Below are 19,310 nucleotides of genomic sequence, written 5' to 3' on the forward strand. Positions count from 1 at the left end.
AAGGACGTCTGTGAGCAGCTTGAAAGTTTGCAAGTGCACAGAGAGTACTCGAATTGAAATATTTGTATCACTGGGTGGCACGGTGGCTCAGTGGTTAGCACTGCTGCCTCACAGTGCCAGGGACCCAGGTTCAATTCCAGCCTTGGGTGACTGTCTGTGCGGAGTTTGCACATTCTCCCTGTGTCTGCGTGGGTTTCTTCTGGGTGCTCTGGTTTCCTCCTACAGTCTAAAGATGTGCAGGTTAGGTGGATTGGCCATGCTAAAATTTCCTGTAGTGTTCAGGGATGGGTCTGAGTGGGATGCTGCAAGGGTCGGTGTGGACTTGTTGAGCCAAAGGGCCTGTTTCCACACTGTAGGGATTCTATGAGAAGGCTGTACAGTTAGCAGGCCAAGCAGCAATTCTGTTTTGTTATCAAGACAAGAAGTTTTGAATTTGGCCAAGCAATTTGAACCAGGCACTTGGATACCAAAAATCAATTAAATTAAACCTGATGGTTTTAACAACATAGGACCAATCCTACTGTAAGAAACTGATGTGTCATCAAAGGTATAAAAGAAGATGGCAATTGGACAAAGGCAGAAAAGCAAACTGCCATCTGTCAGAGTTAACAACTCTCAGCTCTCCAGAGAGAATTGCGGGCTCTCACAACCTTTTCTAAGTTTTAGACATAGCACCATATAGATCAAAGGTACCTACAGCACAACTAGTTAATGTTCCTGACTGAAAAAATCGACAGAGAAGACACAGAACATTCTAGAAGACACAAAACCTGGCTGTAATTTCAAGAGGCTAAATTCTAATTTTTATTTTTGTTTTATATAAGTGGAACTTCTATTTATTGGAACAGCACACCATTAGAATCTTGTTTTACTTGGGAATGGTTAGTAGTTAGAAGGGGGTTATTCAGTTTGTTAATAGTGTAGTTAATTTGTTCAATGTTAGAGTTAGATGAATAAATTGTTACCTGTTGATTATAAAGTGAGTGTCATGCATTTATTTTATTTAACCACCAGATGTTGCTGAAAGACAGGTTACACCACTTTTCACACTCCTTTTTAACAGATAAGAGGGCGAGGTGCTCCTCTTTGGATGTTTCAGTTTTAATTCTCAGAGGGGCGTCAACCTCTGCTTTATGACAGATTGGGGGCTCATGTCTGGGATCTGAATGGATTTGAATGTATCTGAACAGATGTGGAAAAATTGAACAGATTAGAGCACGAAAGATCCCAGCAGATTTAAACAGACTTGGGAATTAGTGTCTTAGACCTTTAAATAAAACTTAAGTGAGACGTGGAAACTCTGTTTAATTTGGGTTGCTTGTTATTGGTTGAATCAAAAGTGGGGAAATGGCTCTTAATGTTGCTAAAGTGGTTTTGGAGGTCGAAGATGCTTCCTAAATTTGCCAAGAAGGTTTAGGAAAACAGAAAACAGGGACACTTCTAGAATTAGCAGACAGGCTAGAATTGGGTTTAACTAGGGATAAGCAGAAAGCAGAAATTGTAATGGAGTTAGCCAAGCATTTAGGTATATCAGAGAAACAGTCAAGTGCAGTGGAGTTAGAAAAAATTAAATTGCAAATTAGACAATTGGAGTTAGAAGATAAAGAAAGGGAAAGAAAATTCCTAGCTGAGAAAGAAGAAAGGAAAAGAAGGTCCGAGTTGGAAAAGATGAAGTTGGAACTTAGGAGAAAAAAAAACTTCAAATGACAGAAGTAAAAGTACAAGACAGAAGTGATGATGAACAAACTCATCATAACCAATAGCCTGGTAGGGATACATACAAATATGGCAAAACATTACCAAAATCCGATGAAATAGATGAAGAAGCCTTTTTCATTTCCTTTGAGAAATCGGCTAAACAGATGAACTAGAGGCTATGTGGGTAATGTTAATTCAGAGCACGTTGGTAGGCAGGGCTGTCAGAGGAGGTGTCAAGAGAATATGAAGGAGTAAAACAGGCTATTTTGAGTGTCTACGAATTGGTGACAGAAGCATATAGATAACCATTCAGAAATGTAAGAAAGGAATCAGGTCAGACGTATGTCAAGTTCGGACGAATTAAACAGAGCAACTTCGACAGATGGATGAGAGCATTAAAGATAAAAAAGATTTATGAGGATCTTAGAGATGTTATTCTGCTGGAAGAGTTTAAAAACCCACTTCCAGTAGTGATAAGAACTCATGTTGAGGAAAGGAAAGTTAAAACAGTGACAGGCGCTGTAGAGATGGCGGATGAATACGCCATCAGTACATAAATTGAAATCTAGCTTTTGACAGCAATTTTATTCCATGAGGGATAGAAATTGGGAAAGAGGGAGATCACTCAATGAAAAACAAAAAGTAGACCACACTGGGAACAGTTTACCATGTGTGAAAAAAGAAACCCAAGAGGGTGGGAAAGAGGTGAAAGGCCTCAGGTGTTTCCACTGTAATAGAGGGAGACCCACAAAATCACAGTGCTAGTGGTTTAAGGAAGGCACTGGGAAAAAGGATGTGGTAAAAGAGGCTAAGCCAGTGGGATTAGCTGAGGTAGTGAAGGAAATCCCAAAGAAGTTGACGAGTTGCAGGAGACTGCACAGCCAAGTTACAGGCTGGATAGTAAGATGGCGCCCTATCTTTTCAAAGACTTCAGCTGTGTGGGTAAGGATTACTGAAGTAGAACAGGGGGATTAGGTAAAGAAGTTTACATATTTAGAGATATGGGAGCTGGTCAGTCTCTAATAGTAAGAATTGAAAATATTTGCATTCCTTCTGAAATATTGCCTGAGAGAGTGATAATGTAGAATAAACTGAGAGAGAATTAGTTTTCCCCTGTGTAAGATAGGGCTAGAAAGTCCAATCAAGACTGAGAAAGTGATAGTGGGAGTGATGCAAAAATTGGTTATTCCGGGGATACAGTTTGTTCTTGGAAACAATATAGCTGGATCACAGGTGGCCTGTTATAGTGGACAAGCCAAAAGAAAACCAGGGAACTGAGGAGTTAAAAGATAAATACCTTGGAACTTTCCCGGACTGTGTGGTGGTAAGATCCCACAGCCATAAGTTAAAACAAGAAGGGAAAATAAAAGAGAAGGATAAAGGAGTTGAGGTCCAGTTAGTTGACGCTCTGTTTGATGAAATGATAAAGGTAAAACCTAAACAGGTAGAGGATCAGGCAGAGGTGTTTAGTTTTGAAAGATTAATGGAGTTACAACAAAAAGATGAGACGATAAACTTGCACAACTGTTTGTTCAGCAACAGTTGTTTAGATGCATTGGCATTGACAAAGTTATTTGCTAGTTGATTTCTTCTGGCTGTTGCTTCATTTCTACAAGTATTAAGTATTTTTGAAAATTGTGTAACATTTCCAAATTATAAGAAGTGATGTGACAAGAAAGGTGAAAGGGGAAAGATTTAAAATGGACCTGAGTGGCAACCTTTTTAAAACAGAGGGTGGTGCGTGTATGGAATAAGCTGTCAGAGGAAGTGATAGAGGTGGGTCCAATTACAACATTTAAAAGATATTTGGACAAGTACATGAACAGGAAAGGTTTAGAGGATATGAGCCAAATGCAGGCAAAAGGTACTAGTTCAGTTTAGGATACCTGGTCAGCATGAATGAGTTAGAATGAAGGGTCTGTGTCTGTGCTGTATGACTCTATGACTCTAAGTACTCTCGGACATTTTGCTGACTTCAATGCTTCTATACAAACCATTGGTTTCCAGATAAGATGCACTAGACATTCTCCTTAGAATACAGCGATCTACCTACACCTCATTCAATCTAGGCTGCCGTATTCGCTGCTCACAATGTGGCCTCCTCAACACTGGGCAGACAAAACAAAGATTTGGCGACTGCTTTGAGGAACAACTCTGTTCTGTGCATAAAAATGACCCCAAGCTTCCAGTTACCTGCCACTTCAACACACAACTTTGTTCCCATGCCAAGATTTCTGTCTCAGTTGTAGTACTCCAGCAAAGCTCAATGCAAGCTGTAGGAACAACACTTAATCTTCCACCGAGGTACCATCCCATACAGCTCAACTTTGAGTTTAAAAACTTCAGAGTGTCCATGTTCACTACCTACCCCCACGGCCCCAGGTTCTGTCCACCCAGCACAGCCAGCACATTTTCAACTATTCACACTTCCCATTGTTATAAAGCAGAGGTTGACCCCCACTCCGGAGAACTAAAACCGAAACACCTAAAGGGGAACAACTTCTAGTGGTTAAACAAAACAAACCCAACACTCACTTTTACAATCAACAAGTAATAATTTATTTATCCAAGTCTAACAGTGAACAAATTAACTAAATTATTAACAAAGTGAATAAATCCCTTCTAACTACTAACTATTCATGAATAAAACAAAGTTCTAATGGTATGCTATTCCAATAAATACAAGTCTCCCACTTATATAAAAGAAAAATAAAAATTAGAATTTAGTCTCTCGAAATTACTGCCAGGTTATGGGTCTTCAGGAATGTTCTGTGCCTTCTCCGTCAAATGTTCTGTCAGGAATATTAACTAATTGTGTCGTAGGTACCTTTGACTGAGATGGTGCTTTCTCTAAAACTTAGAGTGTGAGAGCCAGCAATTCTCTTTTGAGAGCTGAAAGCTGCTAACTCTGGCAGATGGCAGTTTGCTCTCCTGTCTTTGCCCAACTGCCCCTTCTTTTATACTCTTGATGACATATCAATATTTGTTACAAAGGATTGGTCCTATGATGTCAAAACCATTAAATTTAAATTTAATTGGAGTTTTGATATCTAAGTGCCTGGTTCAAATTGATTGGCTAAATTCAAAACTTGTCGTCTTGATAAAACAAAACTGCTGCTTGGTCTGCAAACTGTACAGCCTTTTGATACAAATGTTTCAATTCAGGTGTTCTCTGTGCACCTACAAACCCACAAGCTGTGCCCACGGTCATCATTTTTGAATCTCTGAGCATAGAAAAAGCACATCATCCTTTAAAGGGACCACGCAAGCTTTTTCCCCTAGCGTTTTACAAACACCAAATTCTAATTTCCTGCCTCCCAATCCACAAGTACTCTACCCAACTTCGCAACACCATTAGCACCCACTCTGTATTTCTTTCTCTCTCCTGGTTTATCATCAGCCATCCCTTTGCTTCTATATTGTACCCCTCTCAGGCTCTGTGCACGGTCTCCATTTTTTGAATTCAGTCAACCAACCTATGATCAGCATAACATCACGAGTTCCCACCTCTTTCACTTATGATGCAGGGTCACTGGATTCAAAACATGAACTCTGTTTTTCTCTCCACAGATTCTGCCGGACATACTGAGTTTCCCCAGCACACGCTGTTTTAATTAGAGGTGTCTATCGGGTCACCTCTCAGTTTTGCAGCATGGGATAAATTTCTGGATTGGGGTCACCTGACCTGAACCGTGAATTCTGATTTTTTTCTTCACAGATGCTGCCAGACCTGCTGAGCTTTTCCAGCAACTTCTGTTTTTGTTTCCTAAAGATAATTCAATTGTAGCAGTTTTAAGGTTTTGGTTCGGATATAGAATTAGAGCAAAGCGCAGCACAGCCAATCAGTCTATTGAGTCTGTGCCAGTTCTTTCCAAGAGTTTAGTCCACAGGCCTGCTCATTCCACTACATTTTGTTTGCTTTTTGACTATTTACCTCATTCTCTTTTGCTAATGAACCTGTGTTCAGCGTTCCATCACCGAACTCTTTAACCTAACTGGATGTTTTTGTTTTCTGAATAGTAGAATGGTCACCAGCCCTTACTTTCCCTTTGCCGCCTCCAATCCACCTCTCCAGCTGGAGTTCCTTCATTTATTTTAGCCACCATTACCAGCGCCCTCCTACAGCCCGTTGCTATGGCGACCACCGCCGCCACCCGTTCCCGAGCCGGGATGGAAAGGAAGCTCCGATTGGTCGACCCAGGACAAACGAGCCGTCTATGCGAGCTGTGCTCCAATTGGTTCAACTTCCGCCTTGCTGATTGATTTATTGTCCGTGTTTCTAACAGCCTCTCCAATCACCGAGTTGGAACGGTTCTGATTGGCTCGCGTCCGGCGGCGACCGCGTGTCGATTGGTTCGCCCGAATGGGGCGGGGACGGAATCACGCCTCTTCACTGGTGCGGCGACCGGTGCTGTGATCCGATTGGTCAATATGACAGCCACGAGCGATGATTGACAGGAGGGGGCGGGACACCAATGGATTCAGGTCAGTGGTTACGTCAGCGGCTGGAAGTAGGTCAGTGGAACCTGGGTTGCGACATTGTAGCGGTGGTGTTTGGTGGCTGTACTGCTGTAGCAGCGACATTTAGAAGCCGGCGACAAGATAGCACACCCGCAGGGTGGGGAAACACCTTCCAGCATCCCGTCCGTTGCAAGGTGAGTGATTCACTGCCGCAGCTATTTGTGGGGCTTGGGCTTTAATACTCTCTCTAGATCTGAGGTTTATCCAGTTTGCACTCACCTGGAACTAGAGCCAATTGATCCCCACCTCGTCTCACTGCATCCCCCCCACTCACCCCACACGTACCTCCTACAATGTATTTGCACCTTTGCAGACGTTGCTTTCAGTTCGAAAGAGGCAAAAGAAAACAAATCGGAGCAAAAAGAGGTTAACATTCGTGCTTTTTCCCTTCCTGTCTTAACAAATAAGCCATTTTCTCTCTTTTTAGCAGTAAACAACTTTCAGCTTGCACCGCATCATTCAGAAGCTACTTTGTGCAATCAAGCAATTTGCAGTGGTGCAAATGCCCTCTTTTCTGCCGATTGTGATTTTTTTTTTTTTGTTTTGTTCTGTGGTCTGAAACTGTGTGAATGTGCGTGTGTCTGATTTAGTAGTCATTGGTGCAGGGTTTTGCCGACCAAAATCTCTGCTCCCATCAATACTTACATCTTGCATCCTTCCTGCTCACTTTGCCTTCACCATCCTGGCCTTCTGCTGAATAGGCCCTAAAATCAGGAATTCCTTCCTTAAAACCTTAAAAGTGCTGCCTGCCTCAGCACTTCTCAAAGGCATTTCTCAAAACCTAGATTTTCTGATAGGTCATTTGGTCACCTATCTTAATTACTGACATAATTTTCATTTAATACTACTGCTGTGGTGTGCTTTGAAACTTTTTACTCGTGTTAAAGTTTCTGCATGCATGCACATTGTTGCAGATCAAAGGGGCTTTTTGGATTGGTGTGACATGAATAAAATGTATATGCCAAAATTAAAAATAAACAAGTGATGTTGAAAAGTGAGTCCATCAGTTTTTTAAAACAGCGGAAAAGTTTGCATTTGGGATATAGACTTTTTTTACTTTATTTCTTTCAAGGGACATGAGTATCCCTGGCAAGGCCTGCTGCCCATCATTAACTACCCTTGAACTGAGTGGCTTGTTAGGCTATTTCAGAGGGCAGTTAAGAATCAACCACATTTTTGTAGGTCAGAATCACATGTAGGCTATGTCAGCTAAATACAGCAGATTTTCTACCCTGGGTAAAAGATCATTCCAGCCCTAAAGAGCCTTTTTTTTGAAAATTGGCAAAAGTTGGTATTGTTTATTATTATTGAGACCACTTTTATATTGCAGGTTTATAAACTGAGTTCAAATTCTATCAGTTGCCATTGAGGCATTTGAACTTGTGTTCCTCGGAACATTAACTGGAACCTCTGGATTATCAGTCTAGTGACATCGCTGTTATGCTACCATCTCTCTTTTGTGGTCTGTTGTTTGGTGTACCTTGTGTTAGAATCACTTTTCCAACCATGTTTTTCTGACTTTATTCAATTTGAGAAATGTTAGTAGCTATAAATAGCTGTGGAAAATGGCTTATTTTACATGTTTGATCTTCATAAAGCTAATCTCATGTTTTGTATGCTTCCACACCCCACCCCCCTCGCCCATAAACATTTGAGTAGCATTTCATTTATTACATTGTAAACTTCAGCTGCTTTGACCTAATAACCTGGAATATTTCCTCTAAACATATTCAGTTCCATACCACTTCTCTTTTAAAATGCTCTAAAGCCTGTATTTGATGAGGATTTTGGTCCCCTGTCATTGATAACTCATTGCGTGGTTTTGTATGAAGCACTTTAGAATGTCCTACCATGTTATTTAAGTATGTTTCTTGTATTTGGGCCTGGTATTCTAAGACTGTGTTGTGCAATTCTGCCCATTTTGCATTGTGATCTGAAAATATTATTTTAAATTATTTATTCATACTTTGTACAAGGTGCATCTTTGCTGCTAATGCCTACCTTAGCATTTATATCAGGTCTTTGTATTTCTGTATGAAACAGCTCGTAACCTCCATGCGTCAAACTGTTTCACAATCATGGTGCAATCAGAAATGTTCTGATTTCTGTATGTGTTAACTGAGTGGGATATTTCCTGTCATTTCTATGTTATTGATGTTGTAATAGTGTCCTCTGACCGGCTTCTTTGAGAGAACACTTACAAATTTTGTTCTAATAGTGACTGAAGAAAAATTTTTTTGTTACATCTAAAGTACTTCCACACCCTGCTAAACAAAACACTGGTCATCTTGTTAAAGATTAAAGTCGTATTTCTAAATAGTTTAAAATTTCTGTGTGTCAACCTTAATCAGAGATCATTACAGCTAGTCCAACATATTTCAGAGAAGTTATTTGAAGAAGGTAAATTCTGCTTGCTTTGTACAGTTTCCCTCCCTGTACCCTCAAACAACACTGGGCACTCAAGCAAGTTCAAGGTGGTCTTAGTTATGGCCATTAGAGGCTGCAGTCAGTCACAGTTACCTGATATTAGCTAAGGTATGTTTTAGTTTCTGGGACAAAATCCAAAAATTGTAAATTTTCTGCAAAGGGAATTTGTAAAGCCATTTAAGAGTTGTGACCTTAAAAGGTGCAGAAAATGTTGACTGTCAAATATCCATAACCACAATAAAGACTGATACAGTGCTTTCATGGCAACTGAGCTCTTTACAGATAGGTTTTAAAGTGTAGTTGCTGGTTTAATGTAGGCAAAATGACAGCCTATTTGTGCACAGCAAACTTCCACAAACAGCAATGTGATAATGAGCAAGTAACCTGTTTTGGTGAGGAATGGATATTGGCCAGGACATCAGGGAGAATTGTTTTGCTGTTCAAAATGATTTGACGTTTACCCAAGCAGACAGTTTAATGACCCATCCAAAAGGGACCATATCTCAGTTCTTTGCTGGAGTGTCAGCCTCGCTTTTTGTGCTCAAGCCCTAAACTGGACTTGGACTTTGGAGGCAAGGATATGACCCACAGAATCAGAGGTGACGCTGATCTCTGGAGGGTGCGTGACTGCACTGTCCTTTAAAGTAGATCGAGGTGTCACTAGAGTAAAGGTTTTTAAAATTATTTTGTGCAATATCAGAGGGTAGATGTAGAGAAGATGTTTCCACTTGTGGACAGCAGAACTAAGGCCATATTTATAAGATAGTCACTTATAAAACTAATACAGAACTTAGGAGAAACTTCTTTATCTAGACACATGCAGAATTCCCTACCCAAAAGGGCATTTAGTGGAATAAGAACACAATACCTATGATCAGGAGTATATTTGACTGCTCTTCAGCCTGCTGTGTTCCAGATGATCCTAACATGGTAAACATATGAGGGAGAAAGGAATAGAAAGGCATATTGATATGGAGGAGGTTCTAATGGCACATAACACTAGCATGGAACATTTGGGCTTACTGGCCTTTTTTTCTGAGCTGTAAATTCTATGTCGTTACATGTATTTCTGTGGAAGGTCAGTTATTAATCCTAGTCCCACACTATATCAACTCAATCACCACCTCCCCAAAATTGCTTCTCCCAGCAGTGCTTCCTCTGGCCACCCCCTTCAGCTGTAACTTCAGCTGTTGCACTTTTCTCTGTAAGTAGCCTGTGCATTTTACTTTTTAACCACTTGTAAATTTAAAAAAAAACAAATACAAGAGGTCAGTGTAGACTGTACAGCCTGTAAAGCCTATACTGTCATTAGTAACGTCATGGCAGACCTTGGACATCAACTCCACTTTTCCATTCACTCCCCAGATCCCTGGATTCTGAGAGATTTATCTTTTTTTGTTTCTTTTTTTATTATACCAGAACGATTTTCCTACTGCTAAAATTACTGTAACTTTCCTTTGTTTTTTTTTATTCCCTTTTTAAACACTAATCACCACCAGTAATCGCACGTGTAGTTAATTAAATATTTATAAGCAAATCCCATTATGTGCAATGTGAACTATCAAAAGTGAGGGAGAGAGGGAAGGTGCTAAGAGATTTGCCATTATTTAACATCTTTCTTGACAGCAGGAAATTCTAAGGCACTTTATAGCTGATGAAGTATTTTTATAGCCATTGTTATATCATGTGATTTGTGCACAGCTCCCTCCCACAAACAGCATTGTGATAATGATCAGATAGTTTTGGTGAAGTTGGTAAAGGGATAAGTATTGACCTCCTAAATTCTTACTCAGACTAATGTCCTGAATCTTTTGCATTCAACAAGAATGTTGCTTTAAAGCATATCCAGTAATGATTGGCACCTCAAAGTGCGTATTCCTTCAGTACTGCATTAGGAATGTTGCTGTCTCTTGAATGGAGTTGGACCCACAATTTTCTAATTCGAAGCTGAGAGTGCTATTCGTTGAGCTGCAGCTGATCTGCAGGACTGATGAGCCCTGATGAATTGTGTAAACCCGAAACGTAAATGTTTCCTGTACCTCTGATGCTGCCTGACCTGCTGTGTTCCTCCAGCTCCACACAGTGCTGAGTCCTGAAAGATGTTGCAGCTTCCTGCTCTACTTTGTTTTGTTAAGGAGTTGAATGATGTAGTGTGGTGAGGGAAATCATAGTGCCAGGTAAATTGACATAAAAGTTATCTCTAAGATATTTGTATTAATATTAAACATTAACATTGCCAACTGTCAGTGCTGTTTTCCAATGATGCACATTGCTTCCATTTTGCCAAGCAATTTCTTATTCATTTTTCTGGTTTTCCTGAGTATTCATATTTATGAAGGCAGTGAATAATAAGTTGAATTCTGGATGTGTGGGCAGGTTAGATGTTGGGAGTCAGAATGTCATTTTGAAGAAAAAAAGCTGCACATTAAGTTCAAAGATGAGCTACATTTGATATTTTCAGGGAAATGCTTGCAAGCTAAGAAATGTTCCCATTAGTTATGATGTTTGATGTCAGCCGTGGCTCAGGAGGTAGCCCCCTCGCTTCTGAGTCGATAGGTCATGGATTCAGGTCACTCCCCAGAGATTTATGAATACAAACATCTCACACATTATACTAACAGACTGCAGCACTTTCGGAGGTTTCATCTTTAAGAGGACACTTGAGGCCTCTGCCTCTTGGGTGGGGGAATAAATTCCATGGCATGTTTTCAGGAGCAGCAGGAGCATGCTCCCTGTTGTCCTGACCAATAATTTAACACTCAAGCAGTGTTTACAAATGCAGAAGGCTGATTATCTGTTTTTATCACAGTGCTTTTTGTAGGAACTTGCTGTGTGCAAATTGACTTCTGTATTTCCTACAATACGACATTTCTGTCACAAACACAAAGTTGAAAAACTGGGCTCCAAGAATTGGGGAAATTCTGTTCTACCATGGATCCATGGACCTTAATTTGCAAATGTCCTGTGGTTGTAGGGATTAGGCGCTATCTCTTTCCCTAGTTACTTCCCCACTTATTTGACTCCTGTACCTACTTGTGAAAGCACTGATCAATATTTGAAGAACACCATTGATTTTTCCAATATGTAATAATCTGAACTGCTGAATGTCTTTCCTTTGTCTACAGTTCATGTTTACATCATGAAAGCTTGCACACGTCACAAGGTAATTGTGAAAAGTGAGCGAGATTAAGCATAGACTTTCCATTTCTTTAGGTATTTCACGCTGCCAGTAATATCTGCAATCATTTTGCTTCCCTTTTAATAGAGCTTCTTTGAAATTGTTGCTCATAGGAACAGCATGAGGTTGTTCAGCCCCCAAAGCTGTTCCATTGTCCAATTGCATAAGAGCCACTCCTGTAAACTTCATTATTCTTATCTAACAAAATCTAGCTATCTTTGTTTTGAAATTATGAATGGACCCCCACCAGGCCCAGCACCCTTTAGGAGTGAATTCCGAGTTTCTACTGCCCTTTTTTTTTTTGAAGAGAATCTTCCTGTTTCACCTCTAAATGAACTGGTTCAAGTTTTAAGGTGATGCCCCCTTGGCCTGAATTTTCCCCCAACAAAAGAAATAGGTTTGTAAAGGAAAACCATCAATTTCTTCCAGTATCTGAAACATCTGAAGTACAGCTCTATTGATTTTTTTGTGGTCAAGGGAATTCAAACCTGGCCTATTCTCATAATTTAGTATCATTCTGATGAATGGGTGCTCCTTCCCGGGCAAATAGATTCATTCTGAAATACAGTGCCCAGAAATGTTCACAGTGCTTCTAATGGAATCTACTGAGTTCTCTCTAAATTCCATCATAATGTCAACATTTGTATTTCAGGCCCTTTGAGACAAGAAACAAAATTGATGAAAAATGTCTTTTTTTTGTACCACTCTGCAAACATTTAATGATTCCTGTGAACCCCAAATCTCACTGTTCTCCACGTCTTCACTAAGTTACTGTATCAAATACTTTAATAATCTCTGCCTCCAACAGGTCACTCCCCAGCCTTTTCTTTTCTAACAATTTTTTCCAGATAGATTTAAACTCTTAATTCTGGTATTATGTTTGTATAACTTTTTTTTTTGCACCTTCCCTGGTGCCTGTTAATCTAATTTATAACACTGAGACCTCTGCACAGTACTCCACATGTGATCTAACAAAGTCTTGATGCAAACTTAACACATCTCTGCTTTTTAATTGTCTTCTTGGAAATTAACCTCAGTGCTTTGTTTCCTTTTTCCATGGCCGCCTTATCCTGCTTTGCTACTTCTACTGATTTTTGTGTATCTAGATTTAACTGTGTCATATCTTTGAGCATAACATCACCTGTCAAAGCTCATTGTGTGAGACAAGGGTTAATTTAGCAGTGATGGTAGCACTGATTCTTTCCTGAGCAGCTGATTCATCTGACCTACTTTAGGATTGACCTTGATTTATTGCTCAGTAGAGGTGTTAGCCGCACCATGTAATCAGCTTTGGTGTATGATTAAGCCAGTCACGTGACTGCTCCTTCAACAATCGAGCAATGAGAAAATCAGGTCTTGCTGCGTAAATTCCCTTTTGTAACACTTCAAGTCGACTGAAGGTTTGATTGCTGTGTGAATTAGCAGAAAGAGAAGGGACGGCCTATGAGATAAACTGTAGCGTTTCCAGGGCACCATTGTTGGCATTTGCTCAGATTTCACAAAGTAAGTCAGGAAGTCGCCTATATGGCATGTATTCAGACGGCCTTTAATGTATCTTGGCAACACAATTGGCTCTGGTAATTTGCTTTTTTTTAAATTTCCTCAAAGCTCCCTGCACATTGTTATTCAGAATCCATGTTGAGTGTGTGTAGCTTATGCAAGAACTTTTGAGTACTGCTGTAGTAATACCATAAACTTAGTGTGTAAAACTGTACTGAAACATGTGTTGACAGCATAAATATAGGTGTTTGATTTAACTGCTATGAGGTTAACTTGAACCATAACAATGCATATATGTGAATGCTGAAAATATATGAAGTTTAATCATTCTTTCAATAACATTTTTCTTGGGATGTGTATGTGGATGGTATTTTCAGCATTTATTACTCATTGTTAATTAGCCCTAGTGGTGGTAGCTGCTGCCTTGAACCATTGCAGTCCTTGGAGTGAAGGTGCTCGAATAGTGTTGCCTGACAGAGGGTTCCATGATTTTGACTTGGCAATGATGAAGGAGCAGCAATACACATCAAAGCCACGATGGTGTGTGACTTGGTGGTATTCCTATATATCTGCTGGTCTTGTCTCTCCAGGTTGCGGAGGTCATGGTTTTGGGGGGGATCTGTGAAAGCTATATGTCTAACTGTGGTTTTGTGGTATGTTTCTGAGCTCACTTCCTTCACAATAATAAAGTGTATTTTTTTCAAAATATCATTAACTATTGCATTATATGAACAGCCAGCATTTTTTTGGTTATCAATTTATCCTGTTGAATGAGATGAGTAATTTCTTCAGCCAGAGGCTGGTAAATCCATGGAACCCATTTCAGCAGAAGGGTATTGAGGACAGGTCATTGAGTGTATTTAAGACAGAGATAGGTTCTTGATCAGTAAGGGGATCAAGAGTTATGGGAAGGAGGCCGGAGAATGGGGTTGAGACACATATCAGCCACAATTGAATGGTGGAGCAGATTCGATGGGCTAAATGGCCTAATTCTGCTCCTATATCTTATGGTCTTATGAATGTCAGCTCTCTGTCTTATTTTGCCTTCGCTTCTGAGCCAGTTGTTCGATGTACAAACAGCTTTTGTTGTTTTTATCTCCTCCTTTAGTTGATATTCTCACTGTCAAACTATGATTGATTTCCCCGTCGCACTTGTCGACTAGAACTTGGTTGATTGCCTTTTGGCAAGAGAGGAATTTCCCAGAAATCTTTTTGAAAAGGAGGATAAGAATGGTGTTTGTCGCTACGTCCGTCTTCCAGCTATGCAAAACAGTCCCGACGTCCCTCCCTCCAGTCTGGTTAGATATGGTGGATTAACCTCTGCCAGTGCCCACCTTCTTGGACTAGCTCTGATTGAACAATAAGTATCAATCTGGGAAGAACAGTACCTGTTTTCAAAGTCTGCAGCATTATAATCAGTTGTAGGACATACTCTTAAAATGAATAGTTGTTTCCCCACATAGTGAGGGAACCTCTCTGCAGTAGGTTAACTATAATATAGTCTTGGTGAAATTCACAAATCACCAGAATTTCCCAGTTTAATCTTCAGGATAGTAATGTGAGCCACCTACGAGAAAAAATAATCAGAGAGACAATAAATTTATAGTGGAGGGTGTTGAGGGGTAAATCAGGCATAGGAGGAAGAGGGGCGAAGGATTCTGATTCCTAACTGGCAATAAGGTAATGAAATATCTATTTACTTTGGCTGGGAAGACACAGTACTGCCAAGGTGTGCATGTTGGGTAACTAGTCATGAAAGCTCCAAGAATGGACCCAACCAGACTTTGCTTCAAACAAGCTTTTCTATCCTTGCACTCCAACACTGTCCCCTTCCATCAGGTATGAGCAATGTCAAGTTATGTTGAAATCTGGACTAATGATATTGACAATGTAATTTCAGATCCCACCATGGTATTCTGAGAATTAAATTCAATTAAAACAATAATCAGGATATTTTAAAAAATAAAACTGGCCAGTCAAAGTGTGCATGGACTATTGTAAAAACAAAACTGGTTTATTAAAGACCTTTAGAAGGGAAGGGAACTTGTCATTCTTGCCTTTCTTGGTGTATATGTGACTCCAGTTCAACACTATGGCTGTCCACTCTGGTTGAATGTATTTCAGGAAGCTTAAGCACACACCCTTTTGCCCCCCAGTTGCCTTGCCTACAAACTCTAATTCCACACTAACTGCCCTCTGAAATGGTTTGGCAAACCACTAAGTCATATGCCAACCTTGCCAGGGACACTTACATTCTGAGAATGAACCAACAAAATGTTTTGTGCTGCTGTCCTTCATTATTAAAATGGTATCCAGAAGCCTCCAATCTGAATATACTAATGTTCCACAAATTGTCTTATCACTGACTCTGTCCTCTCCCTGGTATCTACGTGAGGCTTGACCAAGCATGTATGTAGGCTTGGTATCTTGCATGACCCCAAGCTGAGAATTCAATTTCCTATCCCAACAACAATGATGATTAGCTTAGAGTCATAGTCATACAGCATGGACACCGACCCTTCATTCCGACCAGTCCGTGGCGACCATAATCCCAACTAAACTAGTCCCATCTGCCTGTGCTTGGTCCATATCCCTCCAAACCTTTCCTATTCATGTACTTATCCAAATGCCTTTTAAGTATTGTGTAACTGAACTCCCATCTATCACTTCCTCTGGAAGTTCATTCCACACGTGAACTATTCTCTGCATTTTAAAAAAAGAAGTTGCCCCCCGTGTCTTTTTTAAATCTTCCTGCACTCACCTTAAAAATGTCCCCAATTCTTGAAACCCCTACCCTAGGGAAAAGGCACATGCCATTTTTCTATACCCCTCATAATTTTATAAACTGCTATAAGGTCACCTCTCAACCTCCTACACTCCAGTGAAAAAAGTTCCAGCCTATCCAGACTCTCTTTATAATACAAACCCTCCATTCCTGGCAACATCCTGGTAAATCTTTTCTGAATCCCCTCCTGCTTGATAAAATCCTTCCTATAACAGGATGACCAGAAGTAGACACAGTACTCCAGAAGAAGCCCTACCAATGTCCTCTACAGCCTCAACATGACGTCTACTTCAGCGTTTTATAATGTTGTCCTTATCCTCCCAGCTTCAGCTCATCTGCTGTTGAAGCCGTCAAATGTCTCATCTCCAAATTTGACTGTTCCGAGCCAATATTATGCCCTCCAGTGCCTACCTCGCAATAAATTTCATTCATTCATCATGTCAGTGCTTGCTGATCGATATGGGCTCTCAGGCTAGCCAAGCATCAGTTTTAAAATTCTCGTTCTGGTTTGCAAATTTTTCTGCAACCTCTCCCCTCACTAGCTGTGTAATTTCCTCCAACCCTGCAGTCCTAGATCTCTACACACCTTTAATACCCATCTCTTGCATGTTCCCAATTTTAATCACTTCACCATTAATGCTTGGGCCCTGACCCAGCTGGGACATTTCCCTAAAATGCTCTAAGTGCAAGTTGTTGTTTGTGTCCTTGGTCAATATTTGTCTGTCAATGCCTAAAAATCAATTATTTGGTCATTTGCACATTTGTTTGTGAGTAAGTGTGTGTAAGTTACTTGTCACATTTCCTACATTATAAGTGAATGTACTTCAATAGAATGTTTTATTCGCTTTATAAGCTTTGCAATCATCTCGGAGCTGTGAAAGCCACTATATCAATACAAATCTCTTTTTTCCACCACCTGAAATGGACAAAGGGGAAATGGAAGGAAGTGGGACAGTGTTTTATGCAGGTAGACACTAAGGGTAGCTTTGCTTCTCCATTCACATTGGAAAATGAGACAATCATTAGATATTTAACAGCAGCATTTGACTCATCATGCTAATATTTATGCAAGTGTCAGTTTATTGCCTCATCCAAAAAAATGACACCACTGACAAAACTACACTCCTTCAGTACTTGATGGAAATGTTGATCTACATTATACACTCTACACCCAGTGTGGCAGGGGATGTGGGTTTTACCAATTTGATTCCTCACATAATACAAATTCTTGGTTTCAAGATATTGTGATTAGGTGAGGCCTGAGGAGTCTTGAAGCACTTAGTGGACCTTGGAGCTGAAAGATGCAACAATCGAGTGCCCTGAATACTCCTCATCTTTAATGGATCGCATGATCACTTTGGTTTTTTCTGTGAGAATGGCTGCATATTTTTTTGACAGAAGTTGACGGGGAGGTGGGGAATGCATAACAATGAGGTGGTCTGTTGACCTGGAAGGTAATTGTAATTCTGTACTTCACAATGTTCCAGATCAAATGGCAGACCAGAATATGGACATCTCCTCAACAATAAATGATTTTATCTCGTCGGATCCAACTGGATTAATATTGAGCTCCTTGGGCACAGCAAGCATGGACTTTAACCGGAAGCGCAAAGGAAGTTCAACAGATTATCAGTAAGTTTAAATAAGGGTGGCTTTATCTTCAGTTTGACAACTTCTCTGCAACGCATCCTCTAAGAAATTCCCTCTTTATTATCCTTTCTTCTAGAATCTAGTTGACTGTCTTTGCTTCTCAGTCCCTTTTGCCTCTTTGAGATAGGGTGGACAGTGTAGTAGATGCAGAAAAGAGTGAGGAATGGCAAGTCGATTGCGTGGGCATAGGGGTTGTGTAGGGTTTGGTGTTTGGGGATCCGGAACAATATAAATATAAAAGTTTATTCCAGGCGTTTGTTTGTTTGTTTGTTTTGACTATTAAGTGGGTCATCTCCATTCCAGAACCTTGAGCACATCACTAAGTTGGCATTTCCCTTGCTGGTATCACCGCAATCAGAAATGGCAGCTGTAAAAGGAAACGTGACTGGAAAAGATTCTAGGTATTATTGTGAAGAAGTGGAAGGAAGTGCTCCCTGGTGTCCTAACCAATGTGAATCCCTCCATCAAAATCCCACACAGAACAAAAACCATCTGGTCATTGTTTCTTTACTATTTGTAGGAGCTTGTGTGTGCTAATTAACCACTGTGTTTCTTACATTCCAACCCTACCTACACTTCAAAAATGACTTTATTGGCTGCAAAACCCTTTGGGATATTGTCAAAGGCACTTTTTGTTTTGGTTTTTCCTCTGTGACTCTGTTCTGCTATTTGTTTCTTGGAGAGAATAGCCTGAGGTATTCTTCAGTTACGTTTAATTATGGCACAACCAAAATCATTTACAAAGCTGTTGGAAGTTTTCAAAGAAGACCATGGCAGCTAAGATGATACCACCACTCTGAGTAGAGGAACTTAGAACTGGGTAACAGTTTGGTCTAGACATTAGTTCACAAATAAGCCAAACCATGTCAGACCATTGTCCTGTGTATGTTGCATGAGTAATTTTAAATTTTGTAAACTGAGAGATTCTGTTGTCGGAATAATTAATTTTGATTGGTCATTTTTCAAGATTGCATCTTAGGTATGTGCAATTTGTTAAGAACTGATGTTGATCATTCATGGATTCTAGCTTGTAACAATTGGATTGGATGTCAATTATTCCTTTTGTACACGCACTGATTTTTGATGTAACCGCTGTCACAGAAGAGCTTGCAATTATATTGTAGTTCTTTTTATATGTTTCCAAATGCTCTACAACCAAGTACTTTAATTGAAGCATAGCCAATGTTGGTTTTAGATGAAGGACTGGAGATAAGGAGACGTTACTTGCCAGGTCTTGGCTGACGTCATCCAGGATTTTATAAGAAGTAGCTGCTGAGATAATAAATGCTCTGGCTTCAAGTTTCAAAGACTTCCTATATTCTAGGAAAGTCTCGCCAGATTGGAAAATAGTGAACGTGACTCTTCTATTCAAGAAAGAACAGAGATAGAAAGCAGGAATCCACTGGCCAGGGCACTTAGAAAATCTCAATGTGATCAGGCAGAGTCAACATGATTTTATGAAAAGGAACGTGAGTGATTAATATGTTGGATTTCTTTGAAAAAGTAGCAAACAGCATGGATAAAGGGGAAGCTGTGATTTTGCTGTATGTA

General features: G+C 40.1%; 1 protein-coding gene across 2 annotated transcripts in view; it reads left to right on the plus strand.

Annotated features, from left to right (window-relative positions):
* Nucleotides 1-6,218: 6,218 nt before the first annotated feature.
* Nucleotides 6,219-19,310, plus strand: part of LOC109914240 (aryl hydrocarbon receptor nuclear translocator-like protein 1) — a 46,665-nt gene continuing 33,573 nt past the window's right edge. Inside the window, exons 1-2 of one of the 2 annotated variants that reach the window (XM_048606840.1) lie at nt 6,219-6,353; nt 17,597-17,741. In XM_048606840.1, coding sequence (XP_048462797.1) covers nt 17,602-17,741 — 140 coding nt within the window. In that variant the 5' untranslated portion in view covers nt 6,219-6,353; nt 17,597-17,601. Of the gene's footprint in view, nt 6,354-13,232; nt 13,328-17,596; nt 17,742-19,310 lie in introns of those variants that run through there. The other variant, XM_048606842.1, reaches the window with a different exon arrangement.

The sequence above is a fragment of the Rhincodon typus genome, chromosome 17 (genome assembly GCF_021869965.1).
Source record: "Rhincodon typus isolate 14 chromosome 17, sRhiTyp1.1, whole genome shotgun sequence".
In the NCBI taxonomy this organism is placed as follows: domain Eukaryota; kingdom Metazoa; phylum Chordata; class Chondrichthyes; order Orectolobiformes; family Rhincodontidae; genus Rhincodon; species Rhincodon typus.